Below are 23,475 nucleotides of genomic sequence, written 5' to 3' on the forward strand. Positions count from 1 at the left end.
ACAGATGTTTATATTATGAAATCATACTGGGATAAAATAATATTATACTCATTTTTTTCTATTCAATAAGTAAAAAACACATTGAAATACTAGCTTTTAATTTTTTTTTTTCAAGCTTCAAATAGAGGAATGGACAAGGATGCATTTGTCTAGGCAGCTGAAACAAGCAAAGGCAAATTTACAAAATTGACAGAAGAATACTGTGGCAGTTTATTTTCCCCAACATCACTGCTACATTGGTGCTCGATAGGTTAATTAGAAAAATTATCTTATTGGACCAAGCCCGCCACAAAGCAGATGAGATTCTCTTCGGGTTTCTACTAATCTGCAGTATGCTAGCTTCTCAGACAGCAAGCATCTATCAAAGTCATTTCTCAGCAGCCCCGTGGGTCTGCATCTGTTCAACCAACTGGAAAAAAAATGTCATGCAAGCTGTGCAAATGAATTCTACTTAACTTATCTTCTTTTTTTTTATTTTTAATTTAGTAACATTTGCACCAGGAAATATATTTGTGAATATTTACTCAAAGCCATTGTAAACAGAAGGGAAAAAAATAATCTTGATTCAAGAGATACTTTACGTGAGAATCCTTTTTCACAAGTAGAAAAGATAGGCGGACAAGTAGAACCACAAAAAGCTAGCATACCTTAAGAATTACTACTGCATAAAGAAATGGTAAGCTTCATTTTCTGAACAGCAGCACAAACTAAGCAGTACCAATGGGCATGACAAAATTGTGACCTAATTGTATGTCTGCTTTTTCACAATGAACAGTGTCTTCAATCTTCCTTAAAATCATAATTGGCAATCATTTCAACCTCTCTCGGACATCTAGAATGTCCACTGCCATTTAATACCTTTGACATAAAACATATATCAAAACATGGCAAGAATCTATACTTCTCTCTTTTCTCCGTGTGTATCAATGAGAACAAAGATAATTGCTGGCCACAGGAAGTAATCCAAATCTTCTCTTCTCCTAGATATTTATATTCATTTGACCAAAATATTCTGCTCTGTCCAGTTAAAAACCATCACATACATACTGCAGTTGTAAAGATTTATGTCTTACAAAAGCCATAAAGGGTTACCATATTATTTGAAGCCTACAGTAACTAAAGACAATGTGGAGACAAAAATGGTAGGATTAACTCATACTTCAAGTTAAGGTTCATCACAAACGACAGGTCAATCAGTTATACCAAATGAAAGAATTTTGCAAACAAGATCGCTATTACAACAACAAAATTAAGCTACAGGTTCCCAGCAGGTGGTTTGCACAGGTCTAGATATTTCAATCAGGAAACATTATCCCCAGAGTAAAGCCTGGGTCTGATCAAATCAATTTCTTCGGCCATAGGAGTGACAGATAGAAACAAAAAGGCCTGTTCTTTGAAAATCAGGTCTGCCTACAAACTATAAAGAGGAGGGGAAAAAAACTAACCAACCTGTCCAATGATTCTACCCAGCAGAGCCCAAATGCCTTGCCCTTCATTTCGCAGTTTTCCATTCATATTTTGTAGCTCTTCCAAGGACTCACACAGCTGAAAAGTTAAAGAAAAAAAATCAACAGCAATGAAAATCCATTGAGAGTTAGTTAATAATATTTATTCAACCTCTTACCTATCTAGGGTGCATTACTTTATTGTGGGATTAAAAAACAATGGAACTCATGTCAATATAGCTGAGACCAGTGCAATCATTCAGCAATTTAATGGAACTAAGATGAAAACCTGGGCAGCCACCTGTTTTGTAAAGAAGATCTGAAGCATTTCAGCATGAAAATAAGGTTTCATAAAGTCGATTAGAAAGCAAAACTAAAATACAGCAACATCTTGCATGTGTTGTCCATACTCCTTAAGCAGCAAGATTGTAACAAGTTACCAGATGAATTAAAGCTCTATATTGCATTACCAAAGAATATTCACTCACTCTCATAGAAAGAGGTATAATTTATGAAAGGATGCAAGCAGAAAAAAAGGGGTTTTTTTCTTCTGGAAGTAACTGTTAGTTACCACACAGCATATACAACCTATTAATTTGGCTATAAGCCCCATGCACAATCTCCTTCCTCTTTATCATCTTTGGACAGTTCACAAGGACCTGCTGCTTCATTTCCATATGTTCTCATTTAAAACACACACCCAACAGTTTAAGAATTAATAGCAACACTATTTTTTGTCATCACTAACCATCACTTGATAGGTTGCTGAATTCAGCAAGAATTGCAGCATGTCATCTGTCACAAAATATAACAGAAATTCTAAGTTCCATTTCAAAATATTTAAAGATTAAAATAAAGAAATAGTTATTTAGTAAAAATGCAATTAAAACACAAAATGCTTTTTTAACCATGTTGATGAGTTAATAAAAAATTACATTAACAGCATTTAAGGGGAGCAATGCCATCATTTATAGGCCCCAAATTTCCTGTACTCAAACAAAACACCAGGAGGACACTATAGATGTGTGAATACTGATTATTTCATCCTGAAAAATTAGCCAAGTCATTAAATCTAGGATGAATACAACTGGAGTTGGTGTTGACACAAATAAATAAATAAATAACACTCCAACAATCCTAGATTCCCAATTATCAAGTAGGGTTCCAAGAGAGAAACAAGAAGGTTCAAAATAACCTAGAACTACACACAAGCAAAACAAAACAGAAAAACACAGAGAGAGAGAGGAGTCAAACTCTGTTGTCTCAAAGTCTCAAATTAAATGCATTAAAAGAATGAAGAAAAGAAGGGCCTTAAGACACAGTTCACTCATGAGAGGGGCTTGCCTGTCTATGTGCAATTTGTTACCGGAGCTCTTAGTGGGGTCAGTTAAAGAACTCGTGCCCAGGCAGCATGAGACATTTTAGAAATTGATTCTGCGTGCACGGGGTGGACGGACCACAGAATATTTTTAAAAGAAGAAATATATTTTTGAAATATTACTTTTAAAGAAAGAATGGTTTGTATCTTTCCTTCTAAGTCATTTTGTTTGGAAAGCAAAATGCTATCAAAGTTAACAGCAGCAATACTAAAACAGTACAATGGTTTATTATCCCTTTTTCTTCACCTTATTATACTCCACATGAAGCTTTTCTTGCTCATTTTCTAATTTATCCTTGATATTCTTCTGTTCAGCCATATTCTCCTGGATTTGAATCATGCGCATATTTCTCTCTATTTAAAAGAAAATTGCATTATTTCCTATCCTTGGCTACATTTTCAAGTTTTAAGCACTGAAAAAAGTGAAGCAATGAAAAGCATAAAATCATAACAACACAAAACCACAAAACTACAGCCTATAGCTTTATTACACAGACTGGGTAGAATGAACAGTCATAACATTTACTTTCTGCTGCATAACTTGTCTAGTTATTCAAATGGTGAGCTTTGATCAGTCATCTAGCTAACAGTCCCAAAGACAAAATCACGCCATTCCACACAGAAAGGGAGGAAAACGTAAGGGGGAGAAAAAAAAAAAAAAAAAAAAAAGACACCAAAGGTATCTAAGCTTCCACTCCCTTCTTAGCAAAGACAGTGCCTCCTGTTTATATTTGAAAGATTTTCTTCTTTTCTGAAATGTCTTTAAAAAAATCACTAACTTTCTGTATAAATACAGATATCAAGCAATAATATACCTGATCTAAAATGAAGTAATAATTAATATTTATCTATTAACAACAAAGACATATAAGTAAAATAAAAAAGCAAATGAATCAGCACAGTACAGATAGAACAAAGTGATAATTTTTCATTGAGAAAAATATGCAATTTTCATTCTTACCAAGGTAATAATTCACAAAATCAGCAGTGAGAGCTGGTTGTTTATGTTTTCTTCTTCCATCAACACTGGAACTAGTATCTGATGTATCCACTGGAAAAATGTCTGTACTAATTCCCATTAACTCGGCTTTGCGCATAAGCTTACGTATGGCTGAAGCACTGCTAGTAAGTGGTCGCGGCAGCTTCTCCCTGGGAACCCAGGCCTGAGGCCTGGTGGTGCGGGCTAGCTCCGCCTTGGCACGATACTGCTGTAGCCTGGCATTGATTCGAGCCTGCAATAAAGAATTCCATAAATTAAAAATGCAAGGCAACAATTCAAAATTGGTTTTGAGTTATATCCTTTTGGAACACATCTGCAATTTATTTGTATTTTAAAAGCCGCATGATCCAATCAATGCTATTTTCATCCCAGAGCTCTACGACTCAAGAAACAGCCACCGATACAGACATTTGATTTTACTTCAAAACACATACACAAATAACATTATCCTTTCACTAGGTTTTGGAGGTATTCACAGGTTTCTTGATGAGATTTCTCCACCAATGAAAGTAACACAAATGACTGCTGGCTTTCAGACAATCCCTTCTAATAATGATAATTTGGTGGGACTGTGAAACCTTACTACTGGGAAAAGCCTTGGCTGACCTATCAAAAATACATTTAGACACACTTTAAATTGGTATCTACATGAGCAATAAAAGTTGATGAATAGCATTTTTGCCATAGTTGACATCCTTTCGTAGGAACTCCTTTCTCAATGCCATATCTCCTTATAAATGTTAAACTAGCTGATCATAATGTGCCAAAAACACAATCCAAACAGAAGTGAAGTAGGCAAGAGAAGACCACAATATATATTGTTGATGACATCTGTATATTTGTGACCATCTGGGAGATCAACCCCAGAAGATCAAGTTGTTACTGACAGCTGGAAAATGCTGTCTTGTGGGAACTTTATGTAGCGGCAATTCTAGCAGAAAATGACATCAACATACAAACCTTCAGAGGCAAAACTCCAGCTGACTATCAGTTAGAAGTTGTTTACTTGCCTGCAGAAAGAAGAAACTAAACTAATCCAACTGCCCCACCATATGGTATGAGATACTCCTGAGACAAAAGCAAAAAAGTAAGCATATATATACACGCTATCGTTAAGGAACGTCTGATTACAAATAGCATCGCTGAAGGTAATATTACAGACAGTTTAACACACATTTCCTTACGAGGTCTTGAACATTAATGACTAAGAAACATGGCAAATGTGGCTTGCAGGCCAGCTCTGACCCCAAGGGCTTTTTTCTTGGACGCACAGCAGAAAGCAACAGATCTACCTAAAGCCACTGCCTTGCTTTATTCTCCACTAGAAGGACCAAGGATGGTTTATAGCTTCCTCAGCTAAGATGCTTCTTCACTGATTACATGCTCAGTTCTAAAACCCTTGGGGTAATTTAAGATGTCATACAACTGTATACCCAGAGCTTTATTCCAGAAATAAGTGACAGATTAAAAGGACTAATGTCTAAATGGAATCCTGAACTCAAGTTACATGGATTTAAGCAATTTTCAAGTATATGCTTTACTCAAGGAATGTACATTTCCTTTATTGATACTAAAAAAAAGTATTTCAATGTAGAACATCTTCCAACAATCCATAACACTCCTAGACAGCTTTATATATTATATTCTTTAGAAGGATTTACTTTCTTGATCCACAGGACTTGCTAGACCACCTGCTCAGTTATTCCTGCCTGGGCTACAAAGCACCAAATATCCATTTTTTCTCCTTCAAACATGTGCCTCAAAAATCCTCTTTTGCAATACTAGATAAATTATTTGTACAATAGCATACTTTTTTATGTTAGCTCAATGTTTGTAAACCTTACTTAAGCCTACAAACTCCCCTGGAAGTGAGCTTTTGTATGTACATATATATATATATATACACATATATTTACTTCTTAATCTTTTTTTTTCCAGACTTAAGCTGTCTCAAGTTCCTTATTTCTCAGACAAAACCCTAATTTAACAAAGATGGTTGAATTTACTGGTGTGATTTTAACTTCCTCATGCAGATAACATATGGTAAGGTAAAGTGTGAATTTCTATGCATTTTTTGTCAACTTCCTAGTCAGACATTTCTAGTATGTATTAAGTACACCTTACACTTCTGCATTTCTAAAAAGGCACAGAAACCCCTCAAACAATTACTTCATAAAATCCCAATACATACAACAGGACATGGAAATGTATTTTTCAAGCATCCAATCTGTTTCCATCCATGCAAACTCAGGCGCGCACACACAATACTAATGCAAATTCATACAACACCAGAGCCATCAATAGTAAAATCAAGTGGTTTTACAAAATGTATGCAAGTTATCACATCTGTATCAATATGCCTATGACACCATGTCAAGTAACTCCACCTGCAGTTTTCAGCATTCATTCTTTCAGTCTCTAAACATTTAATCCAAATAATTCAGATTAAAAAACATGCAGGGTCTTGGTTTGGGGGAAAGAGGAGGAAGAGAGGGAAATGCTGGGAACTTATCAGCATTATCAGCACCGCATAACAAATGCCTGAAAAGAGAGCTAATAAGTCCTGTTGGACCCAAACTGACAAACGGATTTTGCACAACCAGTACTTACTATTATGTTGGGTAATATTCATATTATTGTGATTTCTCCACTACACAGGTGCATTTCACGTAATTGAGAGCTCAGTGTATGCAGCAAGAATTATGTAACCAGTTTTAAATCAAGCTACATGAAGCTCCGTACATACTCCACAGAAATATTTTATTCAAAATTCTTCTATGATAGAGTTTGATCATATTCATTCTCAAATACGCTGGTCATTTTAAATCAATACTCCCTTCTCCTGTTCAAAGATCTTTGAAGAACTAGAAAGGTATGACTTTTTTTAAATAAAAAGTTTGATGATACAAAGATTTATTTTCTGATCATTACACTACACTTCTCCCTTCAGAAAAAAAAAGTAGTTATTTCTCTCCTATAACTGCCATTCATTATTGACAGCCTCTGCTACTTTCTGCAACAAATTAGGCAGGATTCATTCAGACGAGCTGCTTTTCTACATAGGTATGACAGGTATGCACAGAATGCAGTTCAGCCTAAGCAGTGAAAGCAAAGTATGCTATAAATTCCTCAGCATCAGAAAAAATAGTAAAGTACACACATTAAAACATATCAAAGTATACGGATTCCCTCAGAGGGATTGAAACCTTTATATCAACAGGACATTTATCGGTTGAGCTTATGCAGTAACTAATAGTTTTACATGGATCTGCCACTAGACAGGGATACAACCTTGCCTAAGATTTTCAGACAGCTCCCACTCAGCAGCACAGGCTCAGTATCTGTACCTACATAATTTTTTTTTCTAGGAAATCGTTACTATGAAAAAACCCAGCACATAGAATACTGTTTAGGCCTACAAAAAGTGAAAAAGGATCCAAGAAAAAACTTTAGGCAAGCTAAACTCTTGATATACTTCAAGATATTACTAAGGGAAAAAAGTGGATTTTTACTCAACTTGGATATAGAACTATACCTCACTTCTTGTCTGGCTGTCTTTTTTTGTTAAGAATCTTGAAGAAAATGTTAAATAAAATCTATGAATGATAATGAAAATGGAATTACCAACTTTCTGCCAAAAAAACAAACAAAATAAGATTTTTCAATTCAGACAAGCAGATATCCCTATTTGATAATCAGTTTATTGAGAATTGTTCTTAGACACCAAAACCTACAAATAATTCACTGCTTTGTTAAATGACCATGTACTCTCAATGTATTTCACATTTCATTTCCTACTATAATAACAATTTCCATCCTCTTAATTTCTTTCTTGTTTAACATAGGTGACTAATACAGACGCATTTGTGTCACGAATACAATACCTGAGCTTCTGGCGAGAGCTGTTTTTCTCTTTCCTGCAAGGACATTTTACAGTAAGATTGTAATGCCAAGTAGTTCTTCCGCTTCCATTTTCTGTCTAACCTGTCCGCATGCTGTTTACAATAAGCAAAAAAAGGGTCAGCTATATCCTGTTTCAGAGAAAACAAAGGGGAAGGAACGAAAATAAAGTAAGACATACAAGGCCAAAAGGCTCTGAACAGCACAAGCAATCTGGCATCAGTTCACATGTTCAAACAGGCATGTTTTTAAAAACAACTAATATGTGTATTTCTACATCAATTTTGTCATGTTGATGTAATTTACCATATAAAGTGGTTTTCCATTGTTTTCATTGCATGACCCTAAACATTTTTAAATGCGTTAACTATTTAACTCTCTACTGTTCAATCTCTATTTTCTCATTCCCAGAAGAAATTCCTAAGTACAAATCCATTTAAAATATAACAAACATGTATTGTTAACTTCCTGTTGCTTCTCTGTGTTATCTTTTGCATTATATCCTACAAGGGATTAATAATTCTGAATAATACAGAAGGCAATATATTTGGTTTTCTCAAACGATTTTCCAAATATTTTTGGTGGCTATACCCCCACATGACTTATCATACCTCCGATGATTTTTTTTTTTTTCCATTTTTCATTCTGCACTCCATCAGATCTGCACATTATCAAGGCTATAAGTTTATAGAAACTTTTAGCACTTGCAAACTTACAAACATCTGAGCCAGGAGGAGATATGGTTTGAGAAGTATATTTCATTGCCAGCACATTTTCAAAAGTGTGGAAACATCATCATAAATCTACAGACTAAGGAGAACTTAAAGCAGTCTTCCTTCATAAAGTAATAAAAATATTAATAAATAATTTGCCTATCAAATTTTCCTTTACTCCACCTATAAACCACAGACCAATAAAATCTACACAGGCTTTCCTTACAAACATATTTTATTTTGATTTAGATTTTCAGAATGTGTGACAACTTACTTCCAAAAATTAGCAGCACCCTAACATTAGATTCTGTGAGGCCTTGATTAAAAATATTTTGGTTACAGAAAACATGTAAGACAATTTTAAGGTGGAAAGGCAAGTAAATGCATATGCGTAGAAGAAATTCTAGAGTGTTTGAAGAATCAACGCTACACATAATTTATTAGGGATAACAACAATGAGGTAATTGTACTATCTTCCTATTTATTAGTCTCACAGAAGAAAGTATTTTGCTATACCTTTAAGAATCATTTAGTGGCCCGCTGTTTTCAGAAACAAAAGTGTCAGTGTCAATAATGCAAGTAATGCTTGTTTCTGTGTTACCTGTGGTACTTCCTAAAGCAGTAAGAAGTTAAATTGTGCAGCTATGAACATGACGAACTTAATCCAAATGACACATATCAGGATGAAATTTGGCAACCTAAAAGTACTTATACTGTAAAAATGAATTCCGAAGTAGGAGCTTCAAATCTTAATTGCTTTAATCATATTACAGGAAGAAAACTGGTAAGAACATATATTTAAAAGTTACCAGTAGGTTATAAATGTTTGCTTTTCATTCTGATTCCTAAGATTAATGTTACCGCAAGGAAAGTCATAAACCTGCATTGCAATTTGAAGAAAATACTGGAAAACATGCATGAAAAAATGGCATTAGAAATGTAGTTAATTTCTCCAGACAGTCCTATTTGGCATGAAACAGAGATTACTATACTACAAACAGCTAGGTAAGTATGTCAACCAAGGTGAAGCTCAAGAATTAGGGTTAGAATTCATGTCTGTATTGACTGATAGTCTGTTAAGCCAACTTCTGTGTTAACCTTCTCTGTCCCTTCTTCCAGGCCATTTCAAAAGGTGCTCAGTTGGACAATTTGGTGAACAAAGAGCCCTCCCTGGACAGTCCCTTTACTCAGCCTATGACTTGCTACCAATTTACAGCAACTTTGCTCAGGGTTAGCGAGCAGAAAAGGCACAATTTCAAGTCACCTTCACAGCTTTCGATACAACTCTTTTATTCTATCCTTTCCATAGCTACCTCTTCTGCTGCTGCTTCTGAGAGGAGGCCTTCCTTCTGAGCGCAGGTCACATGGAAATAAGCTCTGCACATCCCAGCATCACAACTAATGCATACACCAGTTCTGGCAAAACGAGGATCTTCGCAAAAACTGCATTCCTGTATAAAGAAGAGTGGAAAATGCCACATTAAATATTTCAGGTGTGTTTTGCCTAGTATTTGATAATTTACATCTTACATATAAAAACCAAACAGGTAGGTTTACTCCTGTGTGGTACAGAAACCAAGTATGCTGCTGAAAACCGACGCTACTTAAAACATCACCCCTTCCCAACCCCCACTATTGATTTCATTTTCAACTAGCAACGGAAAAGTGCTTAAAACACCATGTCTTTTATTCCCGTTTAGAGCAACAACTAAACACCACCCAAGCAATTAATGCACAATTACTTATATAAAAGTATGGCATCATAAAAAACATTACTGTTCAGCAAATGTTCAACTGTTCAACAAGTTCAGAGGACTAACAAACAAACAAAAAAAAGAACAGCACTCTGGATGACTGAAGACCATAGATAATTACATAGATGTCCTTTGATACGCAACGACTGAGAAGCAACTGTGTGACAATGCAGAAAGAAATACTCAAGAATCATAAATATCAGTAAAGAAGGTTGTGATTCACTTAAATACTGCACTAGGGCTGCATGCATTCTAGGCACAGCCATTTGCAACACAGCAAACTGACATCCCCTAATGTGACCTGGAAAAAAAACCCTTATTTTTCAGCCAGATCAGTTCCTCAGTCTGCTTCACCACAAATTCATATGAAACTTGATGATCTTCAGGGCCTTTTCCAACCTTAATGATTCTATGATTCTATGAAACAGCTGTGCCAGCAAACTAGAGTGATGAGCACATAACCAGGAAGAAGCAAATGGGAACGTGGGCTGCTTAAGCAGTGCTGCTATCCAGTGCATAAAGATGATCTAAAATTATACAGGTGTGCATTTCTTAATCTCTCACACTGAATACAGAGCAAAGCTGTGCATCACCTACAGAAAATATCTCCATACAGAAAGTTAAACAACAGAAAGGAATGGCAAAGAAAACTCAGTGATTGAAGAATCTCAAAACACCGCATACACTACCCTAAAGGGGCACCCTTTAGCTGTGCAACAGCAACACGTAACAGATAAGAAATTAAGGGGGAAAAAATGTTATATTAAACTGGTTTTGCAGGGGAAAGTTTAGCTAAGCAAGCTGTAACTTCCACACCTGATACAGCAAACAGCGTTTGTTTACAGCTGTGCAAGAGCAATGAGTCCTCATCTGTGCAGTTCACTTTCACCTTACTCACAGTAATAAAATATGACCAAATTCTTAGCCCTGCTCCTATACATCACTCATGTTAATAAAAAAAAGTAAAATCATGATTCATTGCAACAACAGTTTGTAGGGTTTTGGGAGCTTCCTCCGACTTTTTTTTTATACGGACATTTCTAAACAATGCTAAATGCCTCAAGCAAGCCCATGCTGAACACGCTCCTGATACAGGTATGTTGCACATGGGCAATCCCAGGTGTTTTAATTTATTTTATATATTATATGTATTTTTAAAAATGTACTATATAATTTCATTTAGTATTCAACTTGACAGATTGACATTCCAGAAAATGAAATTGACTATGCACAAATGAAGCACTAGAACAGCAGGAGTACAGACACCTTCCCTCACATTAGCCTGATAGATTTGGCTTCTCCACACTGTCCCCGTTAGCTCCAGAAACAGTATTTAGCAAATTACGGAGTGCTGTCCTCTGCCCATTGCAATGGTTTCCTGGATGGTTTGTGCGTGATCACTTTTGATCTGGATTGAAAACATTTACATGTAAAACCATTTAAATTTTAGAGCCATTTTTCTGTTCAAGTTGAGGGCCCCATATTGTTGCGGCGTTTTTTTAAGTACTGCTTTGCAGCAACCTTTTTGTATGCATTCTAGCTTATAATTATATAGAATCTAAAGTAATTCTTACTAAATGTACATCTGTCGCTTTCTTAATCAGCCTAAACTTCCATTTCTCCATTTCATATCCCATAAATCCTCCTCACTTTCCATCCACATTTTGGCAATCTGCCACTAACTGACTTTAAAAGAAAATAATTAGCACCTGCATAAAGAATAAGGGAAATTAGGGGGAAAACAAAGCCAGAAATTATGGATAACAGATGTAAGGAAAATACAAAGAAAGAGGGAGCAATGGTATAACAACCATGAACAAACTTCACCTCATTTTTAGTCCTGAACCTCACTGCAATTGCTATAAACAAGAAAAATAAAGCTGGGAAGATATACGTTATTCTATTATACGTAAAAATGTAAAATAAAGCTACTCATTGGCAGCACGTCTCTTCTAAACTTACCTTGGCACCGTACTTTGAATAATTCATTTCTGTAAGTGTTACTGGCCGCAGTTTGTCAATATCTCCAAATGCCACTCCTGGAACATAGAGGGCACAAACAATATGGACCCACCTAAAACAGCAGACAAAATTAGGTTACTGTTATCAACATTTCTTCCTATAATATACTCACCATTTGCAGATTTCAAAGTGCCTTATAAATGTTACAGATGCTAGAAGAAACGTGTTTGAAGGAAAGTACATTAGAAGCAGAGAGAGAATGCATATTTGGAGTTCAGCTGCTCACACACCGAACTACAGGGTAAGGCTTTTCAGAGCCACTGGGATTGCTCTGTCTGTCTGGATCAAGGGCTGGGCTACCATCACCTTTCTGTTCTGACGGCTCTTACGTGGGGCTCCATACCACTTTTTATGCAACATGAAACATACATGAAGAGTCTGATATTACTTATAAAGCTAAGGCAGACAGATACTTTTATGGCGGGGCAGAGGGTGGAAAGGGGAGGAATAAAATTATACAAGTAGTTACAGCAACACTGAGCTCTAGGCATATAGCTATGAAGTACCTACAACACAGCATCAGTCAGACTTTGCATTGTTACAGTTACACCTGTTAGTATCACCAAAACTAACTAGTTTCAAGCAACACGGATAGGAGCTGCATTCAGTTATACACGTACTTAGCTGTACTCTTCTTCACTGGCTATAAACAAACTGGAGGGTCATAGGTCTAAATCTTCAGCCCTGAGGGGCATAAAATGAGACAGCATCAATCTAGACCTCAGTGTCTAGTAATTAAATACAGCACAACGGTAACAGCTTCAGCCTCAAGTCTGCCTTTGACGAACGTCTTCATAATCTCCTGCAACTCTCAGTTACCAAAAGACAGCCTTGCATCAGAAAACAATTTTCTTCTTTCATAATTAACACTTTCTAAAAGATCCAACTTTCATCGTCACAAATCACCAGTTAGTGACAAACTGAAAATCTGTTCTACACAGCATGCACAACTCAAGTCAACTGAGACAAACTGCTCTAAAAAACGAGGTGATCCTCCCCAAAATAATCTTTCTGTTTTATCAAAGTTCCAGAAAGTATTTGCTACCCCTTGCTAAGTCACTAGGTGGGAGCAAACTGTCCGGACAGAAGGTGAGAATTGCTACTTTCTGTTATCTTCAAATATTCAAGAAAACAGCCTTACAGTTGCAGAGGTGTGCAGCTTACCACTTTCAACCTAAGAGCTCCCAGATGACACGGGATGCAACTAGAGACTCTGGATGTAACTGAGCTGAAATATCTTGTTTGTCCCTTAGCAAGTACATTAATTCAGCACTTTACAATCTTCCCAGTCATTAACGTTTAACAGTAAATATATCACTAGTGAAGACTAAAACTTCTGTTCTGTTCTAATAGAATCATAGAATCTACTCCCTGTGTTCAAGACCCAGGATGCTGCCAGAAACACTTCTTCCATTGCCTCTTTCATTACCCACAAACTGCAGTTTTCCAGTCTCCCTAAATGCCAGGGGTTCAGCACAGACCTGTTACCACCTACTTAAATCTGCATCCATGCTGCTATGCTCTTTTTTCCCAATCGTCTACCACTGTTTAGCCTGTCTCTTCTCCCTCCTCTTTGTTTTGTGTGTCAATAAAAAAAAAATTAAATTGGACCAGAGCAATAAGATCCTAGTTTTAGCTGCACTTAAACAGTATGTTCATTAACCTGTTATTAACTGGCTGTCTACAAATGAAAGAAATACTGAAGCTGATGGTTATACTAATCAGGAGCTACAGGTAACCCTGATTTCCCATGTTTCCCAAATCAGCATGTTTCTCACCAGTGGTCCTTAGACCTACAATGCTGGAATTTATCATACTCAGAATTACTAAGTTTCATGTTAATTATATATGACTCAAAGATCCAAACAGAAATTCCAAAAAAGCAAGATATGAAAGGTTCAGTAGCAAGCTCAAAAATACATATACATTTAAGTCTTTAAAAAGAAAACAATGATCTTGCGATGTACAAAATTGGTGGACAGACTGTTTATTGAGCATTTTCCCCAAAAACAGTCCATGATAACAACAAATAACAGAAAAATCCCAGTAACAGTAAGAAACCACTTAGAAGTCATTAACTCACTTCACTGTACAAGAAATTTCTCAGTAAATCTAACATAAGGCACAACACTGACTGATTCATAGTGTCATATCTGACAAGACTTTTCACCTGTGTATTTGAAAACAAGTTTTTCCCCTATTGTTAAATCACTCAGGTTTGAGATGCTAAGTGGTAAATTCCCTTTAAAACATGAAAACTTAAAACAACGAGAAGAATGTATATCCTAAATACACATTTACATGCAACAACTGCATTGCTTTGTCCTTACGGATTTTACTAGGGTTCTCCACATCCACAAAGCGGTTTGGTCACAGCACTGTAACTACTGGAAGACTCAAAGAAAATTTAAAATTTAAAGACGAGTTACAACCTTGTCTTTAAATAACATGGTACAAATATGACAGCATGCTAGCTGCCAGAGAACAAGCTGAGATACTCAAGTGTTCTGCCAAACTTCTTGCTGCTCAGATAGGGAGTAAAGCTCGTCACTGTTTTTATTACAGTATAAACACTCCAGCATGCCAGCACAACCTCCTAACTTAATACAATGTTACATGCAAAAAGTAAGATTCTTTTCATTACTATATGAAAAGTGCATCTTCTGATTGCCTCCCCCCACAAAAGCAATAGAGGCACAAGATATTCGTGCAGGGGAGCAGTGGAGCACCTGGTACCATCTCTGCCCTTCCATGCTGTATCCAGAACTGGCTACAGTTTGGCCTAAATCACTACCATACCTTTACGAAATATTCTCCTACAAAAAACACATATGTGTGTGCAAGAATGTCTACTTTGGTATATATTATGCATTTACTAAAATAAATACCTCATTTAAATGAGCGTACTCTACTTGTTTTCAAAAGGAATAAAAATATTTTTTAAAGCAAAATACCACATGCAGAATGAGACCTGTAACCTTGACATAAAGAGACTGCTTCTTTGTAAATAAAAACCATCTGAATTCTGTAAGATTTCTTTTCTACACCCTTCCATTGATTTAAGATGTGTTATATAAAACAAATTTGTACAAACAGAAGTTACACATCTCCACAATTACTATTCTTAAGAAAAATCCAAGGTTCTGGTTGGAGATTTTTGATAGTAAGTTTTAATACAGCCTCCTAAACGTACCCTCCAAAGTTCAATATAAAGATACACATCTTCTACAAGCAGCTGCTTCTCAATTTAATTTGCACAGTTTTTTCATGCTCCACTGGTGTATTAAATGCTGCTGCACTCTGTAGGAGTTTATCTATGATAAACCCAACAGCTGGCTGCTTGCTTCATACTGACCTTCTCAAAATGTTTTAGTACATGTCACCCAAGTATTACAGTATTACAGATTTAAGCTGCCATTTCAGTGTGATTGGCACACAAGTGCCTCATTTCTTTAACGACCTATATGCGAACTCAGACCTGAATCTTTATTAAAAAACATACACAAGTCAGTCAAGTTTACAGCTGAAGCAATTTCAGCTTCTTTTAATACCAGTTCTAAATGTTTTCCTGCTCATTTGTTTAGCTGCACATGTTTTAGAAGCTTGTAATTAAGACAAATTGGGTAATCAAAGAAGAATAATCTTCCTTGTTACTTTACCATCCATTTAGCTTGGAGCAATGATGACAGATGTTGATTAGGGAAGAAGAAAAACTCCATACCGAAACAAGGACAGAATTCATATTCTTGGATAATAGCATTTTGAGAAATAAAATTTCATAAATTCACATTTATGCTTGTGAAAATGAGAGGTTAATGTGAAAAGGCTTCAGCTGAGAAATTAAACACCTCATTATTCTAATGATTCACCTTTCACATAGGAACAGAGAAATTATTCCAACTTGATTATGAAGAGAAACTGAATAGGTTTGGTCTCGCCTTTGTGTAATTTCCAGCACCAATGCATATGAAGAATTTCTTTTAAAAAGGTGGTAAGGGGATGGAGAGCAATGGTGAGTTACAGGATTCTGTTATTCAGTAGTCTCTCTTTGCTCATATTTCAAGAAAAGAACTGAATCGGGTTGCAATTTACCAATTACAATGAAAACATAATGGACATTGCCTGCTCCAAGACCCTCCCCTTAGTGCCCCATTACCCTTGAGAATTCAAATTTATAAATAAATGATAGAACGAAAGAGAGCACAGGAATTTTCACATGGTAGGTAGTATTTGGTTTTTATACTGCATAAGCTCTATCCATCTGGGAGAATAAACTTATACTTATTCACAATAGCCATATCACATTATCTAGCAGGTAAAAATACAATAATAACAATGATAAAGTAATGTGTTAATGCCCACAATCACCAAAGCAGGCATGTGCTTCTGCACAGAGAACCAGTGTCACAGAGAAAACACTTCCACATTAACCAAAAGCATATTACCATTTTACAAGGAAATTTAAGCAATTTTTTAAATGTTGAGTGTAGTTTCTATTATGGTTATATGGGAAATTACATATATAGTGCTTAAACTGCCTTACCAAACACAGGAATGAAAAGGCTGAAATAAAATTTGCCAGGTGATATTGATTCTCACATTTCCTAACTGTTAGACAATTGACTTCAGTCTTTCAAAACATTTTTCCATATAGCAGCACTATTATTAAAATAGAAAACAGAACTGAGAAGTACAGTTTGTTTCATTGTGTAACAGCGTTATAAGGGAGACGCACAGACACTGTTGAACCTAAGGAAACCAGAAACTGAGCATCTGAACCCCAAAAGTATTTAAAAAGAAGCACAACTGCTTCTATGGGATCAAAATTATTCACTACAAATCCTGACTCACTTGTATAACTTTTTTTTTTTTTAATAGCACGGTATTTACTTCTACTTTCATTGTTTCCCATTTATAAGATGCATGTAGAAGACATGAAGGAAAAAAAGATTCCTTTTACATGCTGTATGCATATCTTCAAAATGCATCCAAGCTACAGACTGAGAAGCTGAGCTCAATGTATATTCAGTGGAGAAAGGCAGATGCCTCCAAAGGTTATTGCTAGCATCCGCATCCAATGGTCAAAGTTCAGTGTTATGAATACCCTTGTTATCTCTTTATTCCCAACACAAACTAAATTGTTTTTGCTATCAGGAAAAAAATACAAACTAAGGGAGAAATGCAAGGGCATGCACAATTTAATCCACACAACCTGAATCAACTTAGTACATTTTAATACCGTATTTACTTTCCTGAAGACAGACCACACAGTATGTCAAAAAAGGTTTTCCAAAACATCATCCTGAGCTCTGCTGAGCTTGTAATGATGGCAGGACCAGATTGTTACAGTATTAGCAACAGTAAAGTCTGTGTAAGGCCAGAAAGTAAAAAGAAAAAAAAAATATAGCAAACACCAAAGAACTGGGAAAAAAAAGGCAGATATGGATATGCTTATGCACACATTAGAAGACAGCTGTAGACTTATGTGATAACATATACAAAAGCTTACTAACACAAATAAGATTAAACTTTTTACTTCATTTTAACTCACTTCCCAGAGTTTGTGCAAGTCTAACTAGGGACCTCTTCACAATGAGTAGGAAAAACCATGAAGACCACTACAAACCAGCAGGGGAAGAAAGCGCAAGGACATTGTTATATTTTGCGATTTGCTAGTACAAAAGATGTTGTTCTACAATATATAGCTAAGTGTAAATCATAATGTGTCTACGAATTCATATTAAAAAACACAAAAGGTTTTACAGTAACACGTTGACTTTTCTGAATTTCAGAGTACTTAAAGTATTTGTACTAATACTGAATATTTAACTGGATTCTTTCCAGCTCATCCATCATCATCAGTAAGATATGTCTTCAGACTTTTATATTCCTACATCTAAAACAGATACATTCAAACAGGATTAAGAAAGCTTCTCTTTCCTCTGACCAGCCTTACCAACTAATTAATGCCTTCCCATGTTAACATGATCAATGAAAAGCTTATGACAGGCCCAGCATCTGAAAGCTTTGTCTATTACCACACACCTGCAATTCATGTAACTGTAAAATGTATGGAAGAAGAACTTAACTGTCATGGTCTAAAAAACCAAAACAAAACAACCGCCTCCCGCAAAAAACCCCACCCACCAAAAAACAGTAACACTGGCCATAAATCAGACATCACTGATAATCCTGCCCTCTCCTTTATTACAGAAAATGAGTTACCGCTAATATCTACATCTTAATTTATTTTCCAAATGTGACAGTAATGGAAGACATCACATGAGAATTAATCCGCTTACTTTCTAATTAGACCTGAAGTCCTTCCTAAAAAGCCCATCTCTGGCTGGAAATTATCAGAAGTGAAGCATAGTCCCAAAAACGAAGAAAATAATTAATTCTCATCATTCAAAATAATTATAATATACTAAGTCTGCCTGAATACCTTTAGCACAACTTAAATATAATTTTGCTATTTTTTTCCATTATCTCACATCAGTGACACTCGGTCCTTAGCTCTCCTAAAAAGAAGCATGGAGTTGTCCTCCCACTTCCGTCATACTTCAGTCAGGACTTGAGCAGAGTTTGTACAAGGTTGCAGTGACATTACCTTGCATGAAGCAGAATACTACAGAAAGGATAAAGTCTACCTTCCTTGAAATGAAGCACATGCTTTGACTTTCCCAATGGCCACATACTTCTCCCAGTCTAATATGACACAAAGTCTGGAAGGTGTTTTCCTCCTCTGCTGCAGACCTTATCATTCTTTTTCGTGGCATTACTAACTAAAGAAGAGCACTTCAGTGTTTTGCTACTCTTCAGGATTAATCATGAACAAAGCACAATACTAGCAAGGCATAAAATGCAGCTTTCTGGCGGTTGATTAAACTAGCAGAACACATGCTCAAACTCTACAGAAATTGACAGCAGACACCAAACACTACGAGCTCAGTGACCACCAGAGAACCACTGTGACCAGCCCCAGAACCTGTTCTTACTAGAACATAATACTACTATCCAGCAGTGAGGCTCAATGGACTCAAACCCTGCTTTTCTCACTGCAACCTCCAAGCTTGAGCAAACCCAAACCAACTACACAATTTTTCTTATGTTTCTGATCCCCAGTCCCTGCTGTCAATCATTCAAGACCCTGGTTAAGTGTGAGAAGTCTTTCATGCCATTATCCTTGCAGATGTCTGAATACTGAGTAAGATTTTATGGGATATTAACTTCCCCTACACAGGGAACCTTTTTGTTTAAATGTAAACTGCATTCCTGACACAAACAAACAAAAAAGTTTCTTTTTCAAGACTCCCATCACCTTCACTAGTATGTTTTTCTGTTAAAAAAAGATGCATCACACAAGTAGTTCAAGGGAATAAGGAAAGGTCTTCTAGTATATCCAGTAAGACATCTATATACATTTAACAATATATGGTGACTTCATACTGAAGAAAAGGATTTATCAGTCACTGAAGTTAATGGTGATCTTTGTTTCACCCAGGTACATCTTTTTCTCATAAGTCCATAGATCTTCATGCTCAAATTCACCTTAAGGCAACATCTTCCTAACATTACTATGGGCATGAAGAATATTTAGAGCACACAAAAAATTAGGTGATCGACCGTCCAAAGAGCACCCAACTCAAAAGTGAGGTGAGAGAGACAAACACAGAGAACAACAGAGAGTGAGAACAACAAAGTTTAATTTATGACACTGTCTCCTATAGGAGCAGACTAAGGCAAAACGCAATTTTTTAAATGTAAGATGACATCAAATTCAAAACATCACTTCTTCAGTCTTACCTGCCTGCATCAGTCTCCTTGAAGATCCCATCCTGGTTAGGACACAATTCACAACTAGGTGTGACACCACATTTGCATGCATCACAAAACCAAGGCTCTGTGGAATTTTCTGAAGCTGAGCTCATGATAGAGTCACTCTCTCCATCAACACCATAGCAACCTACACACACACAAAAAATGGAAGACCAATATAAGAAAAGACAACTGTAAAATGAGACAGTTGTCAGTTATGATTTCAGCAGGAAACATACACACATATACATTCAGAGGAATGATACTGTAAGTCCCAAGAAAGCTTACAATACTTTTGCAAAGATTATCTTTAGTGCAAAATTTACATTTTAAAGAGACCCTAATTCTAAGAAGTCATCTATTTTATGTGACTGTCTTAGATTACAACTGACAAACAAGAAGAAAAAGGCTGGTTTGCTTTATTCTTTTAGCAATGTTTGGTGTTCTTCCAGACTATCCATTAACAAGGAAAGTAAGAAAACAAGACTTAAAGCAAGAACAAAAACTGAGAAAAACTCAAAGTATTTTTTCAAATAAAGAAATATATTTCAAGTTAAATGCAATAAGTTAAGGAAAATTTTTAAAATCCCAATAGAACACTGATCAATTACACTATTTTATGGAGATATTTACAAGAACGGTTCTTCATTCCTTTATTGTTACCCTACAAGATCCTGTATATCATATCCCACTCCTCTCCTCCAGTGTAGCAGGTGTAGTGCTTATGCTGAGCTACCTATCTTCCCACGTAACCTCTGAAGTCTGCTTTCAGTTGGATCAACAGTCTAATCCAAATTATAACATTGCTTCTTGAATGCTAGCACTAAGCGAAGAATCCACGTGTATCATGGGTCAGATCGCAGATTTGTGAGCACCTGCAGGCTTCTCTTGGATATTCCTATCCTTCTCCTTCTCCCTAATCTGAAAATCAACATTATTTGGTGGGGGGAGGTGTTTTGGGGTTTTTTTTAGAGGTTCATTATGCCAGTAGTATCCAGTCACCAAATATGCACTCCACTTTTCCACTTTGCATTCAGCATCCAAATCAACTACAAGAGAATATACACATGAAATAAAAAACACTAGTTGCATACTTTAGGGGTAGTAGGACTGAGCTTAAGATACCTTCTATAACTTCTAAACCAAAGTATAGTTTGCAGAGCACAGATTGACACTTTTGAGGCACCCGACTGCTTAAAAAAAATTAATATACTTCATCAATCACCATTCTCATTTTTACCCGGTTTTAAATCATGACTAAACTCAATTATTCAGTTTCTCCATTCTTCTTTGTTTTATCCACTGTATTCTTTATGACTGTTAAGGTGTCTATGCATGCTTAATCACTACAAATTTAGGAAAACAGTATTTTTAAAGTGATTTAGAAGCTTGTTATTTAAATTTTGCACAAGAATAAGAGTAGTATTGTTACTACTGCAAATGACAAAAAGGAAAATCTTAAAGCTTATCACCACAAAACCGTATTTCTGCATATGCCACATTTTGAACATTTATCTGTTATTCAGTAAGAGAAAAATATGATTTCATTGTCAACACTTAAAACACAGAAGAGACTTTACTAAAAGATTAAATTCAGCTATTTGTCAAAACCAGTGATCAAATCAACATTTGTGCTTGCAAAACAGTTAAATTATTGAATTCTGCAATTAAATAGCAACATGATTTGTTACTTTGGTTCATTACCCACTGACTGTAATAAAACAGCAACATGTTCTAACTCCCCTTGTGACAGACACAGAGCTCCACATAATAGACTAAAACTACATTCAGGAAAAAGCAGTAACGCTGTAGGAACTGTTTAAGAAATATAGTTTTACACTACAGAATGAGGTTCATCATTAAGAATTAAAATAAGAAGCCAGAATGTTTCTTTTCATTATAGAAGTATTCCAGAATCAAAGGATTAGTAATGCGCAGAAGTACATTCACAGACAAGTTTCATTAGGTATATAAAATATCATATAGCTCACACATAAGGTAACTCCATTTTCTTTATAATGTGGTACCAGCTTTAAGTAGTATTCCAGAAAGTCATTTTTTAAGTTCTAACACCACAATCTTGAATACGTGCCAGGAAAGCTACTTTTAAGCAATTACATTGATGTACAAACACATAGCCCATTGCTATCATAAAGCTGATGAATAATTAAGCTTTTTATAATTCCTACAGACTTCTTAACATATTAACATTTTCCTAAATGTACTTATTAAAAATTACCTAACACTATAGAAGCAGTAATACTTTAAAAATTTCTTCTCAAGTCTTGGGACCCAACAGCTGAAGTTTAAATTCGATCTAATAATACTTAACATGAAGAGCTAAGTCCCAGAATTCATTAGAAACCTCTTGTTAAGCTGTATTTTTTGCTAAGGATACACAAGTATTTTAACCCAGAATTTTTCTTATGTTTGCTATAAAGAGTCATTTGCTGCTTTTGGGTTGTTAAGTGACAACAGAAACCAAAGGAGAGATCATATTTCATCAATGTAATATCCATATAGATAATACAAATCTGTGAACAGCTGTATTCATTAAATGTCTGTAAAGCTACACTCTATAAGTAAGATGACAAACGTTGTGTGTGGTTTTGAAACCAAAAATCAATATGTATATGAAGACAATTAAATTCCTTTAAAAAATCTAGCAGTGAAAGTTCCTTGCAGGCCAAAAATATATTGTAAAGCAAAACATTACTAGCAACTCAATTTTTAAGTAATAAAACTTTCATGATTCAAAAACAGCAAAATAACATAAGCAATGACAAAATATATTTGTCCTGATTCAAAGAATGACAGATAACACAATGACGATGTCATTTCACATTAAGATGCCAGTTATGTACAGGAGCCGATGTAATGTTTGTTTTTCAAACGTACAAGGAACAAGAAACCCATTTTATTTCACTTCAATTGAGATATGAAGGCAACAGCAGATTCAGAACAAAATAAATCCTATTGTAGAAATATGTCAATTTTGCTAAAACTTTGAATTTCAGTCCAAGTCACTGTACTTGGAACAATGTAAAGCTAACATCATTATAGCATTCACCTGGGATGTGAAAGAGTCTGAAGTCTCTGCTCAGTCTAAACCAGAGCAAGGATATTATTACTCTATTCTCTTATAACCAGTGCTCTGATCACAGGTGGTAGTTATTCCAGAATAAATACCTCTTCTGTGAGTTGCTCCACTTTTTTATATATACATTACAGTATTTATTGTACTAGATGTTTACTAATTCTGCAGCCTAACTGCAACAGATCAGAATTGTTCCAACATATTGTAAAACAAACAGTTTTTCAAGAAATGGAAATCTACTTTCTGGTTATTATCTAGCAACCATGATGATTCATCATGCGATGAATCATGCGAAGCTGAGGAATGTTGCTCACCTAGTAAGAATCTGTAGTCCTTATTAAAAATTAA

At 35.6% G+C, this 23,475-nt stretch overlaps 1 protein-coding gene across 1 annotated transcript in view; it reads right to left on the bottom strand.

The window, feature by feature from the left end:
• PHF14 (PHD finger protein 14) overlaps nucleotides 1–23,475 on the bottom strand; it is a 170,642-nt gene that overhangs the window by 123,005 nt on the left and 24,162 nt on the right. The window contains 7 exon segments of the mRNA XM_009461174.2: nucleotides 1,450–1,545; nucleotides 3,071–3,177; nucleotides 3,785–4,055; nucleotides 7,708–7,854; nucleotides 9,750–9,887; nucleotides 12,153–12,264; nucleotides 20,019–20,178. Of these exon segments, the coding sequence (XP_009459449.2) occupies nucleotides 1,450–1,545; nucleotides 3,071–3,177; nucleotides 3,785–4,055; nucleotides 7,708–7,854; nucleotides 9,750–9,887; nucleotides 12,153–12,264; nucleotides 20,019–20,178 (1,031 nt within the window).

This window comes from Nipponia nippon, unplaced genomic scaffold, assembly GCF_047370975.1.
Source record: "Nipponia nippon isolate SJK-2023a ecotype South Korea unplaced genomic scaffold, ASM4737097v1 scaffold_1, whole genome shotgun sequence".
NCBI classification, from domain to species: domain Eukaryota; kingdom Metazoa; phylum Chordata; class Aves; order Pelecaniformes; family Threskiornithidae; genus Nipponia; species Nipponia nippon.